The sequence below is a fragment of the Protopterus annectens genome, chromosome 12.part0, assembly GCF_019279795.1.
Source record: "Protopterus annectens isolate FY-2018-M chromosome 12.part0, PAN1.0, whole genome shotgun sequence".
Classification (NCBI taxonomy): domain Eukaryota; kingdom Metazoa; phylum Chordata; order Ceratodontiformes; family Protopteridae; genus Protopterus; species Protopterus annectens.
Genome location: NC_056746.1, coordinates 1,001,170,448 through 1,001,191,176, shown reverse-complemented (window position 1 = coordinate 1,001,191,176; position 20,729 = coordinate 1,001,170,448). Strand labels below are relative to the sequence as shown.

Here is a 20,729-nt window from a genome sequence, read left to right as displayed (position 1 = left end):
GTCAAGCATGGAAAGTAGTACTCAGGATTGACAGTGTTAGAAATTAAGAAAGAAAGGTTAGTTTATAGAGAGTTGCATAAAGAGGTTTATAGTTCAGAATATTTTGTTTTGAGTGAAACAGGTAATTAGAGAATAATAGTTAGTCAGGGTTGGTACAAGAGCATAACCAGTGGTTAGAGAGGAAATGTTTTAGGTTAGTTTTAAATAGTGGGAGAGAGGTTAGGGTTGTAAGGTCTTGTGGTAACTGATTCCATATTTTACCAACTGAGTTAGAGAATATGGAGTCACCTGCTAAGTTATATGATAAGGAAGTGTGAATAAACATTTTGTTAGCGGAACGTAGATTCCTCGGGTTATTATATGACCTTATGAGGGTAGAAGGAATTGGGGTGTTGGGTTGGTATAGGGCTTTGTGGGCAATTATAAGTTGGTTAGATTGTAATTGGTGAGGTAATTCAAGCCAGCCTAGTTGTTTTAGGTTCTGGCAGTGATGAGTCCTGTAAGGAGAGTTTGTAGCAAATCTGGCAATATTGTTATATGATCTAGCTAGTTTGTTAAGATTATTTTTAGAAAGATTGGTATATATGGGAGAAGCATATAATAGGGTAGAGATTAAGTGAGTTCTAGCTATTGTGGTCCTGGCTTCAGGTGTAAGGAAAGGTTTGATTCTATAGAGGGATCCGAGTTTTCTGTTAATAGTTTTTATTGTGGTGTTTATGTGAATGTCAAACGTTAGTTGATTGTCAAATGTAATTCCTAGGAGTTTGGTGGTGGGGTCTGGAGAAATAAGGGTACCATTACTGGATGCGAGTGTGAAATGAAGAGGGGGGAGACAAATAAGAGGGTGTAAAGAGCAAAAGTTTGTTTTTTGTTGGGTTAAGGAGAAGACAGTGGTTGGAGAACCATTGTTCTGTAGTGGTGAAAGCTTTTTGTGTGAGAGAATGAAGTTCAGTTTGGGATGTGCCAGAACAAATTATGGTAGAGTCATCTGCATATTGAATGCAGGTAGAGAGTGGAGTAGAAAGATGAAGGTCATTTATGAAAATGGAAAACAATAGTGGTCCTAATATGGAGCCATGAGGGACACCTAGGGAGGTGGGAAGGAGGTCCGAAAGATGGTTTTGCCAGAGAACTGCTTGTTTCCGGTTTTCCAGGTAAGATGTAAACCAGTTCATAGCAGGATTGTCGAGAGAGAGGGACTTCAGAAGGTGGAGGAGAAGTTAATGATTTACCATGTCAAAGGCTTTGGATAGGTCTACAAAGAATGCTGAGGAAAGAGTATTTTTATTGTGATTTTTGTTGATACAGTTAGTAAAGGATAACAAGGCTGTGGTGGTACTATGGAATGGCCGAAAACCATGTTGACAGTTAGCTAGGAGATTATATCAGAGTAGGTGGTGTAGTAATTGTTTGTGGATACATTTCTCCATTATTTTAGCGAGTGGAAAGAGTAGAGCTATGGGGCGATTGTTGGAGAAATCAATGGAGTCTCCACCTTTGTGAAGAGGAATAATGTGTGAGATTTTCCAGATAGATGGTATAGTGCCTTCTTTTATGGTTCTATTAATCAATATGGAGATGGGATAGGCAATAGCTTTGGCTCCTATTTGAAGGGGTTCTGCTAGTAATTTATCAGCTGAGGGGGTAGTAGGTTTTAATTTTTGAAGTAAGGAAGAGATATAGGAGGTGGGTATAGGTTCGAGGTAGAAGGGGGGAGGAATGGAGCTTGGAGTGGCAATTTGGAGGTATCAGGTTTTTGTTGATTTGCTAGATTTAGTATAGCAGTAGTAAAGAAAGTATTAAAGGCATTTGCTGTTTGTGTTGGGCAGTCAGGGTTGGAGCCTAGTGGATTAGGCGTGGCTACTTTGCCTGGGGATAGTAGTGTGTCAATAGTAGTCCAGAACTTTTGTGGTTGTTGAAGGGATGATTGTTGTAGTTGGATATAAAAGCTCTTTTTATCTTGTAGGATAGCTTTTTTTGTTATGTTTCTTTGTTGTCTAAAAGTTTGGTGATCAGTAGTATTTCTTGTGGTACGCCATTTTGCCCAAGATTTGTTTCTACTAAGGATTAGTTTCTTAGTATGATTTGAGAGCCATTGGGCTGGTTTAGTTTTCATTCTTATGGAGCGCATTGGGGCATGATGGTCTAAGATTGCCAGGAATGTGGTATTGAAGTAGTTAACTGCTTCATTTATAGGGAGAGACTTAAGAGGTGACCAGTTGCAATGCTTAAGTTCGGTTTGAAACAGTTCGTGGTCAAAATGTTTTTTGGTATGGGCTGTTCTGACTGAAATAGGGATAGCTAAACTTGTTTTATGTCTGATAATATATATTAGAGAGTGGTCACGAAGGTCGTCTGGGAGGGTTCCTGTTGTATATTTTTGTTGTGGGCTATTTGTTAGTATCCAATCCAGGATGCTTTCTTTATTATTAAGTTTATTTGTTCTAGTTGGAGAGTTTATAGCTTGTGAGAAGCCAAACAGGTTGATCAGGGTGGATGGATTAGTGTGGCTACATAAATTCCAGTCAATATTAAAGTCTCCTAGGAGTATTGTTTCCTGAGGGAGATTTGAAGAAAGCCAGTTTAGTAAGTTTTCTAGTATTGTAGTATTTTTACCTGGGGGAAGGTAGGTGCAGATGATGTTAACTTATTTATGAGAGTTAAGCTGCAGTTTAGAAATAATTATTTCTACATTATTATCTGAGGGTAGGTTATGATTTATTTTGGTAATTTGTAGTCCTGCTTTGTAGATAATTGCTACCCCTCCACCTTTTTTATTTGTGCGGTCTTGTCAAAAGATATTATAGCCTGGGGGGATAATTTCGTTATATTTTATTGTGGGTTTGAGCCATGTTTCTGTTAAGCAGAGGATGTCAAACTGCTGAAAATCTAGAAGGGCATGAATTTGTGGTATTTTGTTGCAAATACTACGTATGTTTAGATGGGCTATTGAGAGTGATTTGGAGGGTTTGGTTGATGATAAAGGGATTGTTTTGTATTGGTTGCAGTTAGTGGAGGGTGGGGAAGGGTTTGGGCCAGGGTTGGGGTGAATGTCTCCATCTATTAAGGAGTGGAGTAGTATAAAGTTGTAGTATTGGAGAGGCTTACAATGGTAGTCAAATAATTTTCTATTGTTTAGAATTGAGTATTTAATATGAATTAGATGATGATATTTAGCTTGAAAGTAACTGGGCTTGTAGATGGCATTGGGAAAGCTTGTAGATAAAGCTGGATAAGGTGTTAGAGTTTGTTTGGAAGGGATGGTAAGAGTAGAGAAGAGGAGTTGTTCATAGGTGGTTAGGAGGTAAGTAGTGGTAAGAGTAGCTAGGAGTGAGAGTACTAGTAAAAATTGGCATTGGTAAGGCATGGCAGAGGAGTGTATAGTAGGTATTAGAGTGGAAGGACTGAGAATAGGGGTTGACTTGTGGAAGAATTAGGCAAGTGGTAGTGGGTGGAGATATATTCCTGAGGGGAGTGGTGATAAAAATGTAGGGGTGTGGCTGTCAGTGATAGTATGATTGGTTTATGGTAAAGGGGTGTGTTTATGAGGGTATAAGTTTAGAGACACTGGGGGTGGGTGGGAATTGGGGGCAGGGTAGGGGAGTGGAGTGAGCCCGAAGGTCGAACGGAGCGGGATGACACAAGAGTGGATTACTAAGGAAGACAATCGAAAACAGCAGGTAGGTCAGAGAGTGAGAGAAAGTATAATGGTATATTAGGCTAATCTGAGGAGATATACTACTTTAGGGTACAGGAGTGTGGTAGGAGTATTGTGTAGCAAGGTCAGGGAGGGGAGGGTGAAAAAGAACCGGTCAGTGAAAGAGACTTTGTTTAAAAGACAAAGTAAGTAAGGGATGAGGGAGGTTAGAAAGAAAGTGTATGAGGTGCAATTAGGCTAGTGGTAAGGCACCACCTTGTGGCCAGTTATTTAACTGCAATGACTGGTTCCTAAGCAAGGGGCTGATAACAGGAGAGAAAAGATACTATAGAAAAAGCAATAGGAATAGTTGAGCAAAATATTTAGTGAGATTCAGCACTAGTAAGGAAGTGGGGATTGGGGGTTATTGGCTGCTGGCCATCCTGGGTAGGAAGCTTACCTAACATAGGAGAGTCTTTTAAGTTAGAACAAACATACAGAAACAGGACATACTTTCACTGTCTTATTGAGTTGGTTTCTCAGGGAGCTGAAGGGAGTAATCTTAGTTGGTGGACTTTCTGGTCTTCCAGGAGGGTAGTAGGCAGGTAGTTAGGTTCTTGAATGTACCAATTAACCAAGCTAGTGAAGGGTAGGAAGAGAGAGAAGATAGTAAGGCTAACAGTGATAATGTTAGAAAAACAAATTCAATTATATCACATACACTTAATAGTATTAGCTAAAAACATCTGCAATGTATTCATGTTAAAATACATCTAGTCAATAAAATTAAATACACAGATAAATCACTGAAGTCTAACAACTGTTCTTATTGCATACTGAAAGCTTGAATATGAGAGCAGAGGCAATAGTTTTCCATACTTTAATTATTAAATGAGGCTATCAGTATGCCCTTCACAAAAAGTGATTGTTAAGCTCTAAAGTACTTACTTAAACCATTATATAATAGGTTCAATATAAGAGATATGTGGATTTGAAAATCGGGTAGTCGTTTGTATATGGCTGATTGGTTCAAGACTGACCTGTGTTCTATGTTAAAGAGAGATTAGCACAGGCAACGTTTATTCAGTGTGGGTAAAATCAAACCCACCAACTGCGAGCTATTGAGGGAGTGGGAGGTTGGCATAATGGTTAAGACATTTACCTTACAAACATAAGGTGCAGGGTTTGATTCTCACATGGGGTAATTGGCTAGACTGAAAATGGCCCACAAGGGCAGTTAGCCTAGTACTAATCTATGAACCTATGAACCTATATTAGCCTCTAAGATAAGTATGTTAGATAAAACAGCTACTTCCCCAATTGTCATTTAACTATCTTTGGTAATGTATTCAGTGAGAGACAAAAAAACATGTGCAATGCGACAAAGTTACAGTAAGTGGTCTTTGCGGTAGCAGAAATTATCAGAATTAGTAGCACAAGTTCAGTATTGCCATGGTATTACCCTTTAGAGAGAGTATAGTAAGTAGAACAAATACATACCACTTTTGCTAACTTTTTAACCCAAAAAGGAAGATCTGGCAAAAGAAAGAAAAGCTAATTCATTGCCGTGTGCTTGCCGAGGTAAAAGCCTCAGGGGGAAGTACAGAGATTAAATACAACTGCTTTACACAGCTAATAGGTACGTGACCAGGGAGAGGTACAGCTACAGATAATAGTATCTTGTGTCTAGCTTAGAGAAATAAGCCTCAAGCAGCCGCTAAATAAGTAAAGAGTAATTCGGCAAAAAGCCTTCGGCTGAGTGTATAAGAGCTATAAACAGTAAGCGTTCGGCTACAGACAATGTGTCCCTAGTTCAAGCATACGGTTATAAGCTTCCTAGGGAAATAAGAAGGAAGTGGGTTTTGATGCCTCTGATGGTATGGAACCCTGAATGAGGTGTGTGTGTGTGTGTGTGTGTGTGTGTGTGTGTGTGTGTGTGTGTGTGTGTGTGTGTGTGTGTGTGTGTGTGTGTGTGTGTGTGTGTGTGTGTGTGTGTGTGTGTTTGTGTGTGTATGAGTGTGTGTGTGTGTGTATATGTGTGTGTTTGTGTGTGTGTATGTGTGTGTTTGTTTGTGTGTGTGTATGTGAGACCACATTTAATAAAACGTCAAGGGAAATGTGTAGTGTTTCCCTACATCTTCACCAGAGTCAGGAAATGTTGCTACATCAGGGAAGGACTGAGTGACAGTACTACCGAATCCCAGCTACTGGCACAGGAATATAAAAAAGTTTATCCTTGTAACATGAGATAAATACAGAATTTAGTGTGTGTAGCACTATACTTCAGGCGATCTTTGTACTACCTGACATTCTGCGTGCTTTTTAAAAACACCATCCTTGGGAAGTAAAGTACCTGCAGCAGTGGCTTGTCTTTGGCAGGAAAGTATGCAATTGTAGCTTATATTTATTTATTTTATTTATTTATCATTTGTTTACAAGGTTAGTCCGGCTGGACAGCTAGTGCTCGTTTTCAGTGGAGTCCTGGGGAGAAAAGCTCCATACAGTTAAAGAATAAAGAGTGATACATACAGTTACAGAAAGAAGAGTAAATACCTAATAAAACTTAGAGGTTACAGAGTGTGAATGATAACAACAAATTAGAGACCAAACTGTAGATCGGTTAACAATCAGAATTACAAAGTTGTTGTAAAAATATATGATCATCCCACTTTCGTAGGGTTTGTAGTAAGAACATATTTACAATACATGCGATTCACCAAAAAAAAAAAAACATATGTACTACCTTAGTAACATACTTGTAGGTGTCGGTCTTTTAAGTGACCTATGCTGAACATAATTTTAGGGGGTTGTTTTTACAAGTGTTTAATTCAAAGTATTCCTTGTATTTAATCACTCAAGCCTTTGGCCAAGTGTATTTTTGTGTACTGATGTCACAGTCAAGGCACTGCAAATGTCTGGTACTACATCTATCTGTAGATGAGTAGAAACTACAAGAAAGTAATACACCAAACAGCTTATTCTGTATGCTAGTGCATAGGGACTCGTTTATTTCTCAAAAATCCACTTTTTTCTTACAAAATTGGGATTCAAGGCTACATCAACAAAAAAAGAAATGCCAAATGAAATTCTGCAGTATTAATGTAGGTATTCAATTTTATCATTAATATTGTTTGCAGTCAATGCATCAGTGTAACAGATTCAGTTACAAAAGCTGGTACAGTCTGTTAGCTGCATTTAGTGCTGTGAAAGAATCTCATTTACATGTCCAGCAGTAATTAGTTTGTGTAAGAAGACAGGGCACTCTTTGTGCTTTGTCTGTAGTAGGTAATTGAAAATGTGGTTGTTTTTGCTGCAGATGTCCCAAGAGTAAAGCGATATTATAGTGCCAGCTTAAACTTGTCAGTGTTTCTCACTTGTTTTTCTTACTTTTATTATTGTTTATACCCAAATCAGTGTTAGAGTAAAGGCCTACACTGTGGAGACATTATAGGGCAGTAAGCTTAAAATTTCCCCAGAAACATGCATTTCAAAGAAAAAAAAAATCACACACACATTTGCATTTACTTTACTCAATTCACCCATGATGTTATGTTTTAGAACATTCTGTACTAACTAATTGTATACTTTTGTAATTTTTTTTTGGTTTTACTTTTTAATATTTCTTTTACGTAAACGTCCGTTTTTTTTTTTTTTTTTTAGCAGAGTGTGTGTGTGTGTGTGTGTGTGTGTGCGCGTGCATTTAAACATTGGACTGTCTGAAAATAGTTCAGCTGGACCAGTGCTGCACTCTGGATAACAAATCTAAATAAGTAAATAAATAAAATCATAGCTTATAATATATTATGCACTCCAGATGTCAACTTTTCTGAGTATCAAGAACAGAATAAAGAATGAACTAGTTGCATAGTAACAGCTCTTTCTCTCTCAGCACAGTAGATCAACTGGGCAGCATTTTTAAAAGGGATCCATATGGTGTCATCTACATTCAGATAGTGGGCAGCATTTTAAAAGTCAGAGTAAACTTTATTGTCAGTTCGATTCACACAAGTGTGAACCGAGCAAAATTACGTTTCTTCGGACTCAATCTGCATACAATACATAGACTACATTTAACATGCCGATAATACACAAAATTCTATATGCACAGATGACAAACACAGCAATAATAAATACTTGCATTATTGCACTGATTTAACAGACAGTCACCCATTACTAGGTTATTAAATTATTTTCACTGGAAAAATTATACTTAAGCAATTGATTTAAGGCATAGATTTATATTGAACAGTAAGACAGTTCAGTTTGATTATTGCTGACTTTGCTGTCTGGGTGTGGGTAAGACCTTGTTACATATTGTGCTATAGAGACTTTTCAGTATTGTTGGATTACTGCCTTAATGTCCACTGTGAAGGGTACTGTTCCTAGAGTTCAGTAGCCTGATGGCTTGTGGAATGAAGCTGTTTCTGAATCTCGTGGTTTTGTAGTGTATGCATCCAAAGCGGCTTCCTAATGTTAAATGTGAGAACAGCTTTTAACCAGGATGAGTGCTATCCTTGGTTATTTTCCTTGCCCTGCTGAGACATCTGGACATGTGCAGGTCTTGTATGGATGGGAGGGAGTTCCTGATAATCCTCTCAGCCACTTTCACTACCTTCTAGAGGGACTGGTGCTCGGAAGCAGAGCAGCTTCCATACCGTACTGTAAAGCTGTTTGTCAGTATACCTTCGATGGTGCTCCTGTAGAAGGTTGTGAGAGCCGTTGATGGTAGGTCTGCTCTCCTCAACCTTCGCAAGAAGTGAAGCCATTGGTGCTCCTTTTTAATGATGGCATTTGTGTTGGGTGACCACATCAAGTCTTCTGCAATGTGTACCCCAGAAATGTTGTGCTTTTTTACTCTCTCAACTGTTTCTTCATTGATTATAAGTAGATAGTGCTCTCTGTTGCTCTTCCTGTAGTCCACAATTATTCCTTTGGTCTTGTTGACATTTAGTGCAAGATTATTGCTATAACACCAACTTATGAACTGATTCAGCTCCTCATTGTAGGCTGTCTTGTCATAATTCCTGATGAGGTCCACAGCTGTCATATCATTTACAAATTTGATGATATGGTTTGAGCTGTGCTTGGCAGGACAGTCATGGGTTAGTATGGTGAAAAGCAGTGAAAAAGGTATCCATATGGTGTCATCTACATTCAGATAGTGTAAGGAGATTATCATTCAAGCAAGAGTCCCTTACAGCAAACACCAAATAGGGATCACTACTACAATCTTAAGATTCACTTTGCCAAGTCCTGAGATTCTAAAAAAAAAAAACAAAACAAAAACAGCAAGAATGAAATTGCAGAAGTAGAAGAGTGAAAGTCACAATCACTCTTCTTTAAGATTGTTTTTTTCCAGGGGACAAGCCCTCTTGCAACTTCCTGTGTGGGGGGAGGGTCAAGCCCCCACCACATCAGCAGTCTTGGATGTAATATATATGTCCTTATATTTGGCTGTTCAGTCTCCAATTCTTGTAGATTTCAAATGGTTACTACTAACAGAAACTGATGCAAGGGAGGCTGTGATCAGCACAGAATGACTGCAAAAAATAGGAAGATTGTGCCTAAGGGGAGAATTCAGCTATGAAAGGATACTCCTTCATCTTGGAACAAGAACAGCATCTAGGAAGTGGACGTTGTAAAAGAAGGTATTGTACAAACATGATCCTAGCCATGAGAAGAAAAGATGAGCAATGAGAGGTAAATGAGGTAAACAAGTGAAAGGAATAAACTGGAGGACCCAGCTCCATTGCACAGAAAGAAGAAGCCCTGAATGAGACTCAGATATCCTCAGTTTGATTAGTAGCCCAGGCACACAATGATCCAGGTGGGAGGGGACATGGAATGAGCATCTTGCATCAGCTTATAATCAGTGGGGGAGGAATTCAGGTTTCTTTCCACAGTTTTAGACCTCCTGGTATGTGTAAGCCAGTAATGAAGCAGACTGCCATTTCTTTAGTAATTGGTGGGAGCTGGAGTAGGTGTTTCACCAAACAAAGTGATGTATGTGACATCACATGTATGATCTTCCCTTGATAGGATTTCCCTACCCCATATACATAAAAATCCCTACCCCTACACTGGATACATATGATGCCCACCTTCCAACCTAGTCAATGAATGTGGACAAGTGATATCGCAAGGAGGATACTGCAAGGCACTGTTTCCCTGATGAGGGGTCCTACCTGCTGGTTAATGAAGTGGCAGGATATCACTTGTCCTCAGTCATCAGGGAAAGCAGAGTTTGGGGGTGTTGCAATAGCAACCATGGAGTACGGCAGAAACACTGAAGTAGAGGAGATAGGGGATCAAAATAAATAGGTAAATAGCTGGAAGAGATTAAGAAATATGGAAGTCCTGATCAAGTGGGAATAACTGAGCAATGCTACAACATTCCCATTCCACAGTCAAGGATAGTCCCGGATATAAGAGTAAAATATGAGTGTCCATAGGTAAAGAATTAGATGAGGGAATGTGCAGTGCTGAAATGTGCATGGCACAGGCCAAGATGTCTAGAAGCCCAGTGTAGGATTTGGGAAGAATGAGCTGGAATGGCATGGGATAAAAAGGAAATAAGCTGGAAGTGCAAGAGATAAAAAGGGTAATATTTATAAAGGAGCTTACAAGCTGTGGTGCTGATTGGGATAACACCCAGTTGTCAGGTTTGCTACTGCATTCCCTGCTCATAGCTGCCTACTGGACATAGCTAACCTTCCCATCATTTTTATACATTCGCTAGAAGATGTTTTCTTCTGGTAGGGTCATATGGCTCTAAGAAGAGGTAAGCTTATTTATTATTTTTTTCTTGTATGACTATATTCTTTAACAAAGAAAATAAAATTGACTGACATCTCATCTCTGAAATCAGAAGTTTAGGATCTATCCCTACTAAATTATATTCTAGAGGTTATAATGAATAGTTGTACTCCAGAATATCTGTGAATGACAAGTCTCCCTCCCCCACACGCTTGAAAACATGCATGCCTACAGACAGACAGACAGACACACACACACACACACACACACACACACACACACACACACACACACAAACACACTTTGTTATAATTATAAAGTTCTTTGTCATGTGAGAATGTAGCTAATAAAGTAAATTGTTCAAAGGGTAAACTTATATATGTTGAGTACAGATATTATACTCTATTTAAATTATACCCCTAACTAGGAGTTCTTATTCTGCATTGTGTGACACTTTTATACTACTAGTTTATGCTTCTGTCTTAATAATTGCAGCCTATTTTCCTTCAAAATGTGTCAGAAAATCTCTAAAAGGTGTTGCATTTTTACCCTCCACAGATGAATCAGCACGTCTGCCACATGGTATCAGCCCATCTTCTGGTGAAAAGTACACTCACAGTGATGCTTCAAGTTACGGTGTCCGGTCTTTCAGTTCCCTGGCTTGCACATCTGAATCCATGGACAGATATGGACACCCTGATAATGAGCCAAAGTGCTACATGGATCCACCAAAACCATTACAACAAGCTATGAGCCCAAGAATTGAGATAACACCATCACCCATAGATCTGATGTATGCACTAAGTAACAGCCAGGGTAGAGATGCAGAGTTTTTAGGAGAACATCATCCTAGTTCAACAACCAGTCCAAGATTTACTCTTCCTGTCCCTGGCCTTGAGAACTGTGTATATAGGGAAACACCTTTAAGTCCTGCTAGCAGCGGTTCATCTACCAGCTTTGTCTCAGAACAGAGCTTCTCTCCATACTCATCTCCAGGTGTTTCACCAAAAAACAGTACCAATGAAGAACTGTGTCCACAGTTTCAAGGTATTCCAGCTCATTTTTCTCCACGAACATCACCTGTTGTCTCACCACGAACAAGCATCACTGAAGAAACTCACCTAGATCCTCGTTCAACATCGCCACACCCCAGATCTAGGTCATCATCGCCAGGTGGAAAGAGAAGGTTTTCATGTACAGAACCCTATAACACTCAGAGTACATCACCATTCCATTCACGCACACCTTCTCCTCAGCACTGGTCTCACATTAGCCCAAGAGAGGAAAGCTCCAGTTTAAGCCAGTTTTCAACATCTCCTAGCAATACTGATACGGTGGATACCTTTACAACAGACTGCTATGGTATCCCTATGAAAATAGGGAAAAGCAGTCCAGACCCATCACCAGTGCCTTCCATGACAACCGCCATGCCGTCACATATTCTGTCATCTGTTGAATATCTTCACCTGGCTTCATACGAACATGAGAAAAAGGAGAGAAAAATGAAGCCAAACACAGAACCAGTCATTGTGATGCAGCATGCATGGCCAAAGCAAATACCAAATTACAGGTATATTACCATTTTTTTTTATTTATAGTTTTATTTTGTATCACATGCTCAAAGTGACAATGTCTTCTACAAGGTCAGTACGCTAGCAGCACTCAATGCAAACTGTGCCCTGACAGTTGCTTTTCATTGGTATTCTAGTACCACAGCAGTAAAAAAAGTTTTACTACTAGCATCTGCTGATGAAGAAGTAGAAAATTCATTTTAGCAGTTCATTTTATTGTAAAACTTAAAAAGTAATTAATAATGCACCAAATAAACTGTGTGTGTGTGTGTGTGTGTGTGTGTGTGTGTGTGTGTGTGTGTGTATATATATATATATATATATATATATATATATAGAGAGAGAGAGAGAGAGATAGATATAGATACATGTATGTGTGTGTGTGTGTGTGTGTGTGTGTGTGTGTGTGTGTGTGTGTATGTGTGTGTATACAAAATAGCTATGTTCTTCCAAATCTGTTCAGTTTTTTAACACTCGGATATGTGAACATCTCCATAGGTCTAATAGTTGTAGCACGCCTGGAATAATCTAAATACGCTCACGAAGCTACCCTATCAAACAAAGCATCCAATCAGGCCACATGCTTACCTGTTGCTCTGTTACTGCCACCCTCCCCATACTCCTTTACTCACTTAAGCTTTCCATTCTTCCTTGTACTCCTGTCCCTTTGTCAGTGGTACTGACCACATGTGGCAGAAAACCTTCATTATGGCCGGGACTGTGTGTTGCACCAGCTGTCAGGCAGTGGGACAGTGATGTAAGAGTCCTGAGCGTGGGATGAATTTTACTCTTAGGTTTCCTTACAAGGTGATGGGCACCAGCATATGAACAATACCATATTATATCACAAGTACGTCTCACTACCCTTTGTTCATAAGGTGGTTGTCATTTGTTCTCAGGGTATCTTTAAACAATGCTATGTAATTTTATTTTTCCTCTTATTATATTTTACAGTGCTGTATCTCTTGAACATTGACTTCTATATTACCTGTTGTACATTATTGATTGAGACTTTTCTAGCCAGGTGTCTATTACAGACAGACATCAAATGGAGTTACCTGGTAAACAAAATAAGTAAAAACAAAAATTAGAAGTGAACAGGTGCTATTTAAAAGGAGAAGTATTGGTTTGCTGTACCACACTTTACCTACTTTAAAATAAAAAGGTACAGTGTGTATGTTTCTGACAGATTATGGCTACTAAAGGACAGTAGAAGCCAATCAGATATATGTGTGTTCTCAATGCTACAGACTGCTAGGCGCCATGAAAGGGAAAGCACCCGGGAATCCTAGTATGTCTGTGCTTTGAATAAGGGCAACAAACCTGGCATAGGGCAGTCAGCAGTTATCCATCCATTAACAGCAAATTAATGTTATTCGGGGACATAATATTTATTATTCATTTCTTACAACATGACCAAAGTACAAATATAAGACCAAAAACAAATGTAATAAAAGTAATTTTTAGATCGGCTATATATTTCACATGCTTTTCCCCTTAATAGTAAGAAATTGGTGGTGTCGAACTATATTTTTGGTATTTTATTAGGATATGTGCTATGTTCAATTTTGAAATTCTGATGGATTAGACATGTGCTGAAGTCTGGGAAGTGTTGAATATTTGCATATCTGTCCACTAGAACCAAAATTCCCAGATTCACATAGAAAACATCAAAGAGCCTGGGGTGGTACATGCATATATAGTAAGGGTCACCACTACATGAAATCATAACAAGTATATTTTCATGTCAGTTAGGTTGTAAGCACTGCCAGTTTAATCAGGGTGTAATGGAGTGGCATACGTGAATTGAAGATGACTTGAGAAACATATCATTCCAGATATGAAGTTATGGAAAATAAACTGCAGTATTTCTCTTGCTTATATTTGGCTATTATGTTTAAATGCCAGGTATCAGAAAACATATCTTGTCAAAGAATAAAGGACCAGCAGTAATACCTCCATAAGCTGTAGTTTTACTGTCCTCAAAGAGGTGTGAACAGCAGAGCATGGATATGTGAGTTCCTGTAGCTGCATGAAAATTGTTTACTAAATGCTATTTGTAATCAAGTGAAATAAAACAAAATATACATCTTGCTTTTATCTGGTTATCACTTATCAGGCAACACAAAGTAGCATTTATCAATGAGTTAATGCCAAGAAGCTGTGTGTTTCTTTCCCAATGTCATGGTTTTTACAAACATTCTCATAGTAGAATGAATGCAGCTATTGTATGCTATGCTTCAAAGTAAGACTGTGTGATTTGCAATCGTAAAAAAAGTAAAATATTTCTCTTGCTTACAATCACAAAATGGTGTTTGTTAAAGAAATAAGACAATGATGATGTGTCTAACTTCCCCATATCACATTTCTTGCAAGTTCATTTGCACAGTATAATTAATACAATTTCCAGATGCAGGATTTTATTGTCTTTACCCATATGACTGTGAACTGCAAAGCATGATTATAGGGGCCTCTACATCCAGTAGAAAACAGTGCAACAAAATGTTTGCATCCAGTTAAGATAAAGTGAAAATATTCTTCTTACTTACACCCATGGCTGGCCTTAGGTATAGGCCAACTAGGCGGCCGCCTAGGGTGCCGGCGTAGCAGGGGCACTTTTCCAGTATTTATTTGGTGTAGGTAGACCAGGATGGGGGCACCAGGTAATGTGTTGGGGGGCGCCGTGGAGCTGCTTTGCCCAGGGCACCAGTTGACCATGGGCCACTCCTGCTTACACCTGACTATGGAGTCTACTATGGAAAATGCCAGAATAATGCAGACGGGAACTGAATCCTACACTAAGGCACTGTACGAGCACATCCTCAAATGCATGAATCGAGCCATTCCAAATAGAACCAAGATGCTCTCCTCCAAAAAAAAGAAGCCAATCTGGTGGTCCCCTGCCATAAACAAACTATACAACAGAAGGATGAAACTGTTGCAGAAAAGAGGAAAATCCCAGGATGCAAAATACTCCCTTACCAGCCTCCGTAAGAAGCTGAGATCCCTCATAAAATCCTCCAAAGCTAGTCATGAAAATAAAATTGCCAAAGATTCCAAGGACAACCACAAGGCATTCTATAGTTATGTCAAGAATCTAAATGGCAATGCTCAGATCTGTTCTGAGCTACAACAGAATGACATTAAATATACTGATCCCAAGGATATTGCCAATATCCTGGCAGATCGATTCAGTGCCAACTTCACCCCCTCTCACCCCCTAAAGGGATCAGCTCAATACCAAAAGATTGCCAAATTTTGGTAATCATGGCCACACAGGTAAAAAACACACTCTCCAAAGCTAAGAATACAGCATCCATGGGACAAGACGACATCCCAGGGCTGTGTACTACATGAACTACAAAATGAATGGGCACCTCACCTAAGTGTCATGTTTAATCATAGCCTCACCTCAGGCTTCATGCCCAATGAGTGGTGCACAGCTACAGTTATCCCATTCCACAAGGGGGGATCCACCTTGGATCCCGGGAGCTATCATCCCATCAGTCTGACGAGCCTGATCTGCACAGCCATGGAACGTATTATCATGAACTTATAAACAAAGACATTGGCAACCTTCAAACACTGGACCCTATGCAGTTTGGTTTTGTAAAGGGACGATCTTGTTTCCTCAACCTGATTGACTTCTTCGAATCAGTATCCAGAGCCATTAATGAGGGCAAGGCAGTCCACACAGCCTATCTGGACCTCGCCAAGGCCTTCAACACCATCCCCCACTCTGGAATCATAAATAAACTTACTAAGCTGGGCATTAATCCCTATGTCACTCGATGGGTTGTCAACTGGCTTACTGACAGAACCCACACTGTAAAAGTAGCCGACTCAAAATTCAGCTCCAGACAAGTTCATAGGTTCATAGGTTGGTACTAGGCTAGCGGCCTTAGGGCCTATACAAGCCTAGCCATAACAATTCCCTGGATATTTCTTCCCACAATATTTACTTCCCTAGACCTCTGGGACCGCTCTTGTTTGGCATCTACTTCTCTGAAGTACAGGCCAGCACTAAGGGACTCTGGCTAACGAAGTTCACAGATGACTGCAAACTGGGAGTCATTATTGAATCCAAAAATGATGTGGATATTCTACAAAAGGGCTTTACAGAAACAGATACTTGGTGCCAGAGCCATGGGCTCAAGTTCAATGCCAAGAAATGTATAGTTATCCCTTTTGGGAAAAAACATGTACCCATGAATTACCACGTAAGTGGCAGTACACTAAACACTGAAAGTGTAATAAGGGACTTGGGGACACATGTGGACAGTGGTCTCACCTCAATAACCACATCACCACAACAGTCAGGAAATCCTTCTATGAGGCACACCTCATCATTGAGGGTTTTTCATCCAGAAAAAAGGAGGTCATTGTCCCACTGTACTCATCCCTCATTAGACCCATTATAGAGTACAATGCCCCATTTGATATGTACCTCACAATACATCTGCAACAACTGGAAAGGCCACAGAAATATCTCACTAAATGAATCACAAGCCTAAAGCAGATGTTGTATGCTGAACATCTAAAAAAACTCCAGTTATACTCTGTCGCATATTGCCTGCTCAGTGGCAGTCTCTCCTTAACATACAAGGCCATGTCAAAACCAGAGCTGTTGGACATGCTACACTTAAAGAAATCCCAATCCCTCAGAGTCACATGCTCCAGGGAGCTAAACCTGGTCATCACAATGAACAAAATATGCTGGAGGGATAGGTTCCTGACCCAGAGACTCCCCATACTCTGGAATAGACTGCCCATACATGTCAAGCTAGAGCCCCTCTTTGGCCCTCTTCAAAAAGAACCTTGACTATTGGATGGGAGATAGGAAATTCACCCCAGGGATCATGTCATTTTCCCTGCTAGACATGGAACTAGGGAAGTAATAGCCAGGGCATTATTATGGCTAGGCTTATATAGGCACTAGAGCCAATAGCCTAGTATCAACCTATGAACCTATAATGCTATCAAAGACTCACGACTGTGGTGCTGTATATTGCTTTCCCATGCTCATCTTTTCTGCATTAATACAGCTTTCAGATGTTATATTTTATGGGACCCTAATATGAACATGAAGTGCATACTTCCACATTCAGACACTGCACCAAATGATATTTGTAGATGTGAAAAAGGGGAACTGTTTCTCTTGCTTATATTTGGCTGTTACTTCTTACGATCATGTATCAAAGAATGGCCACTTCTGACAGAATCAAGATGGTTATCTTTTATGTTTCTGTCACATGATCATGCTTTTGCTGCAAGTACGTCTATGCTATTTAATAACGCAGCTCCCAGAAACGCATGTGCTATTCTGCAAAGCAAGAATCTCTCCTATTTGTGTGTAAAAAGTGCATTAAATGATATAAACAATGACGTAAATCATATAAAGCATTTTTCTTGCTTATATTTAGCTATTATTTCTCATATCAGGCATCACAGAATAGTGCTTTTCAAAGAATCGGTACAGTGATGCTATATATTGCTTCCTTTGATCATTATTTTTACAAGGGGTTTTGCTGTAGAATTTATACAACATCCAAATGTTGCATTTTACTGCCCCACCTTGCATACATGCATCTCAAAACAACAACACATGAGCTCTTATATCACCATGTAAAACTGCCCCAAAGAAAAGTTTGACTTGTAAAATAAAGAGTAATATGTCATTTTGTTTATATTTCGGTACTACTCTTACTATACTGTATCACAAAACATTGCTTGTGAATGAATCAAAGTTATGATGCTGTATTCTTTTTCATCCATCATACATTTTTTACAGTTGCATTTTATGCAGTAGAATTAATACAGCACACAGAAGTTGTATTTTACTTCTCCATCATGCAAACATGAACCGCAAAGTACAGACTATGGAAGATCCTACCTCCACACACAAATAGTGCCTCACATGGTATCAAATAGTGCCTCACATGGTATTTGGAGTTATGTAAAACAAACTGAAATAATCACCTTGCTTATATTTGGTTATCATTTCAAGTTATCAGGTAGAAAGAACAGCACTTGTCAAATAATGAAGTTCTTTTGATGCTCTTTGCTTCTTTTCTATAATCATTTTTTTTAGAAATGTATTTTTGCAGTAAAAATAATACAGCTGCTTGGTGCTGGTTTTACAAGCTCCAGTATTGTAGTTTGTGCATCTAAAGCAATATGGCATTCATCTGCATAGAAAACAGCATCAGGGACAGTTGTGGTGTATAATAACATCCATGTGGAATCACTGCAGCTAAAGATACTTGTAATTATATTAAACAAAATGAAATACTTATTTTGCGTATATTTATCTATTCTTCATCAGTATCAGGTATCAGACAGTAACACTTGCCAGGTAATCAAAACCACAGCACTACTATGCTTTAGACTGCTTCTCCACGATATCCATTTTTTCTAACCACATTTGTATGATCCTCGCTGCTGCCCCATCTTAAAAAAGTTCAGATGGGAAGCAGATTCTACCTTTTTAAGCACTGGGAAGAGATAATAACAGATGGTGGGTAAGAGACAAGTAGTGTCATGGGGTAGTAATACACAGAAATTCTATCAAATTTCATTAGTACTGCCCACAAATGACAGCTGGCCTTAACTCCAGTGGGGAAAACGTCTCAAAATCCAGGCAATTAAAATGGCCCTGGATGAGACACAGAAAAAAAAGAACAGTTTTATTTAGGACTACTCCATTGATTAAAAAAACAGTAGACACATTTTTAGATAAACAAACGAACCAAGAACCAAATGTCCACAAACAAAAAAATCCAAGAAGATGAGGTCCAGCCGACAAGAGTTTATTGACAGTGAAAATAAACCACCATTGACCTAGGTTTCGTCCGTATAGTCAGACTTCTTCAGAATACTAAAAACACCACAGCAACCGCACTTAAATACGCAATACAATTAAACAATTAATTAATTAACAATTCAATGAAATTGAATCGCTATAAAAACTTATAAAAAATCTAACCAGTGTTACCTATCAGTACAACCCTACGAAATCCAAAATAAGACGAAATGGAATATACAGAATATATAAAATGTAAAATGTATGCCACAATTGTATGAAGATGATGTATGAATGCAAAAAACTAAAAATAATAAAACTTGTATCCTACCAATAATACGAATATCAAAAACTACAATAAATGTGTGATATGAAAAGCTTTTGTATATACACACTTAGTACATATTGAAAATTATAAATTATAATAATTTGTTACCTGTAATGTTCATTAACTTAAGTAAAGGCTTAACAGTACTATACTCATTAAGACCAGGATAATTGTGTGCATTTAATTTGAGCTGCCATCTAAGTTCACAGATGTCCAAATGTGTGTCAATGACCCTACCCTGTTGATCTACCTTAATCTGTTGTAAAATACAAAACTTGAAACTATGATCAGCATAGTCAACCACATGCCTGGCAAGGGCATTAGTGGTCTTGAGATGTCTAACATCTAAAAGATGCTCCCTAATCCTTTCCCTAAAAAATCTACACATTTTTCCTACATAAAAAGCATTACATACTTGGCATAAAGTAAGGTATACCACATTTTTGGTGTAACAGTTTAAATGACCTAATATAGAAATGTAACAATGATTAATCACTAACCTGTTACCAGTAGGAAAAATATAAGGACACATGGAACACCTTCCACATTTAAAATTACCTATTGGTCTATTGCACAAGGGCCCCTTTCCCCATGAATTCATTTCAAACATGTCTTTAAATGATAAATCCTTTCTATATACAAAACTCAGTTTATTTCCAAATTGGGGCACAAAATCTTTATCCGTCCTGAAAATACCCCAATTTCTGTAAATTATTTTCCTAATCTCATCAGAGTCACCATTATATGTATAAATAAACAATAAAGGTGACTTGGCTAAAAAAGTTGAACTAACAGGAACATGCCCAAAGGGGTTGTTTTGATTATTGGAAGAATTTAATATAGCTTGAAACACACCTGCTTCCCTTTTGTGTTTCATTTCCTGAAATAAATCCAAACATAATTTTTCGGGATACCCTCTGTTCAAAAATAGGGAAATCATGAAATGTAATTCATCTACGAATTCCCCATCATCACTTACCATCCTGGCAGCTCTAACCATTTGACCTTTCACAATAGCCTTCTTCTGATGGCTAGGGTGCCAACTGCTGAACTGGAGATAGGAATTCGAAAAAGTTGGTTTTCTGTATATATTAGATTTAATTAATCCACTTGCCCTGTCATAGGTTAGTCTGATGTCCAAGTAATTGATAGTCTCAAAGTTAATTTCATGTGTGAATCTCAAAAACCATACTGTACTGTTAATGTATTTAATGACGGCGTCTAACACAACCAATTCACTTTCCCAAATGATAAAAATATCATCCAAAAAGCACAAATATAATCTGATGTGCTTGAAAAACTCACTATGGAATATGTAATGTTCCTCCCAATATGCCATGATATAACTGGCATAAATGGAGGCACATTTTTAGATCTTTCAAACTTGAACAGCTTTACAAAGACACAGAGATTCAAAATGGTCACTCTACAAACTTGCTTGCGTGTTCTAAACAAGAGACCTTCTTAGTGACTCCAGACATGCAGAATGCTTACCTGTACATCCCAATATCTAAATATCAAATATATTTCTCAGCTTCTGGATAGGGAACTCACTTCACCAGTATATTGCCATGCATTCTGATTTTTCTACAGTGTCAAGAGGCATTACAAAATCTGTAGTTCCAGTGTTTGCAC

At 38.6% G+C, this 20,729-nt stretch overlaps 1 protein-coding gene across 4 annotated transcripts in view; it reads left to right on the top strand.

Annotated features, from left to right (window-relative positions):
• NFATC2 (nuclear factor of activated T cells 2) overlaps window positions 1-20,729 on the top strand; it is a 349,933-nt gene that overhangs the window by 103,097 nt on the left and 226,107 nt on the right. For all 4 annotated transcript variants that reach the window (XM_044090025.1, XM_044090026.1, XM_044090023.1 and 1 more), the window contains exon 2: window positions 10,952-11,963. In XM_044090025.1, the coding sequence (XP_043945960.1) occupies window positions 10,952-11,963 (1,012 nt within the window). The remainder of the gene's footprint in view (window positions 1-10,951; window positions 11,964-20,729) is intronic.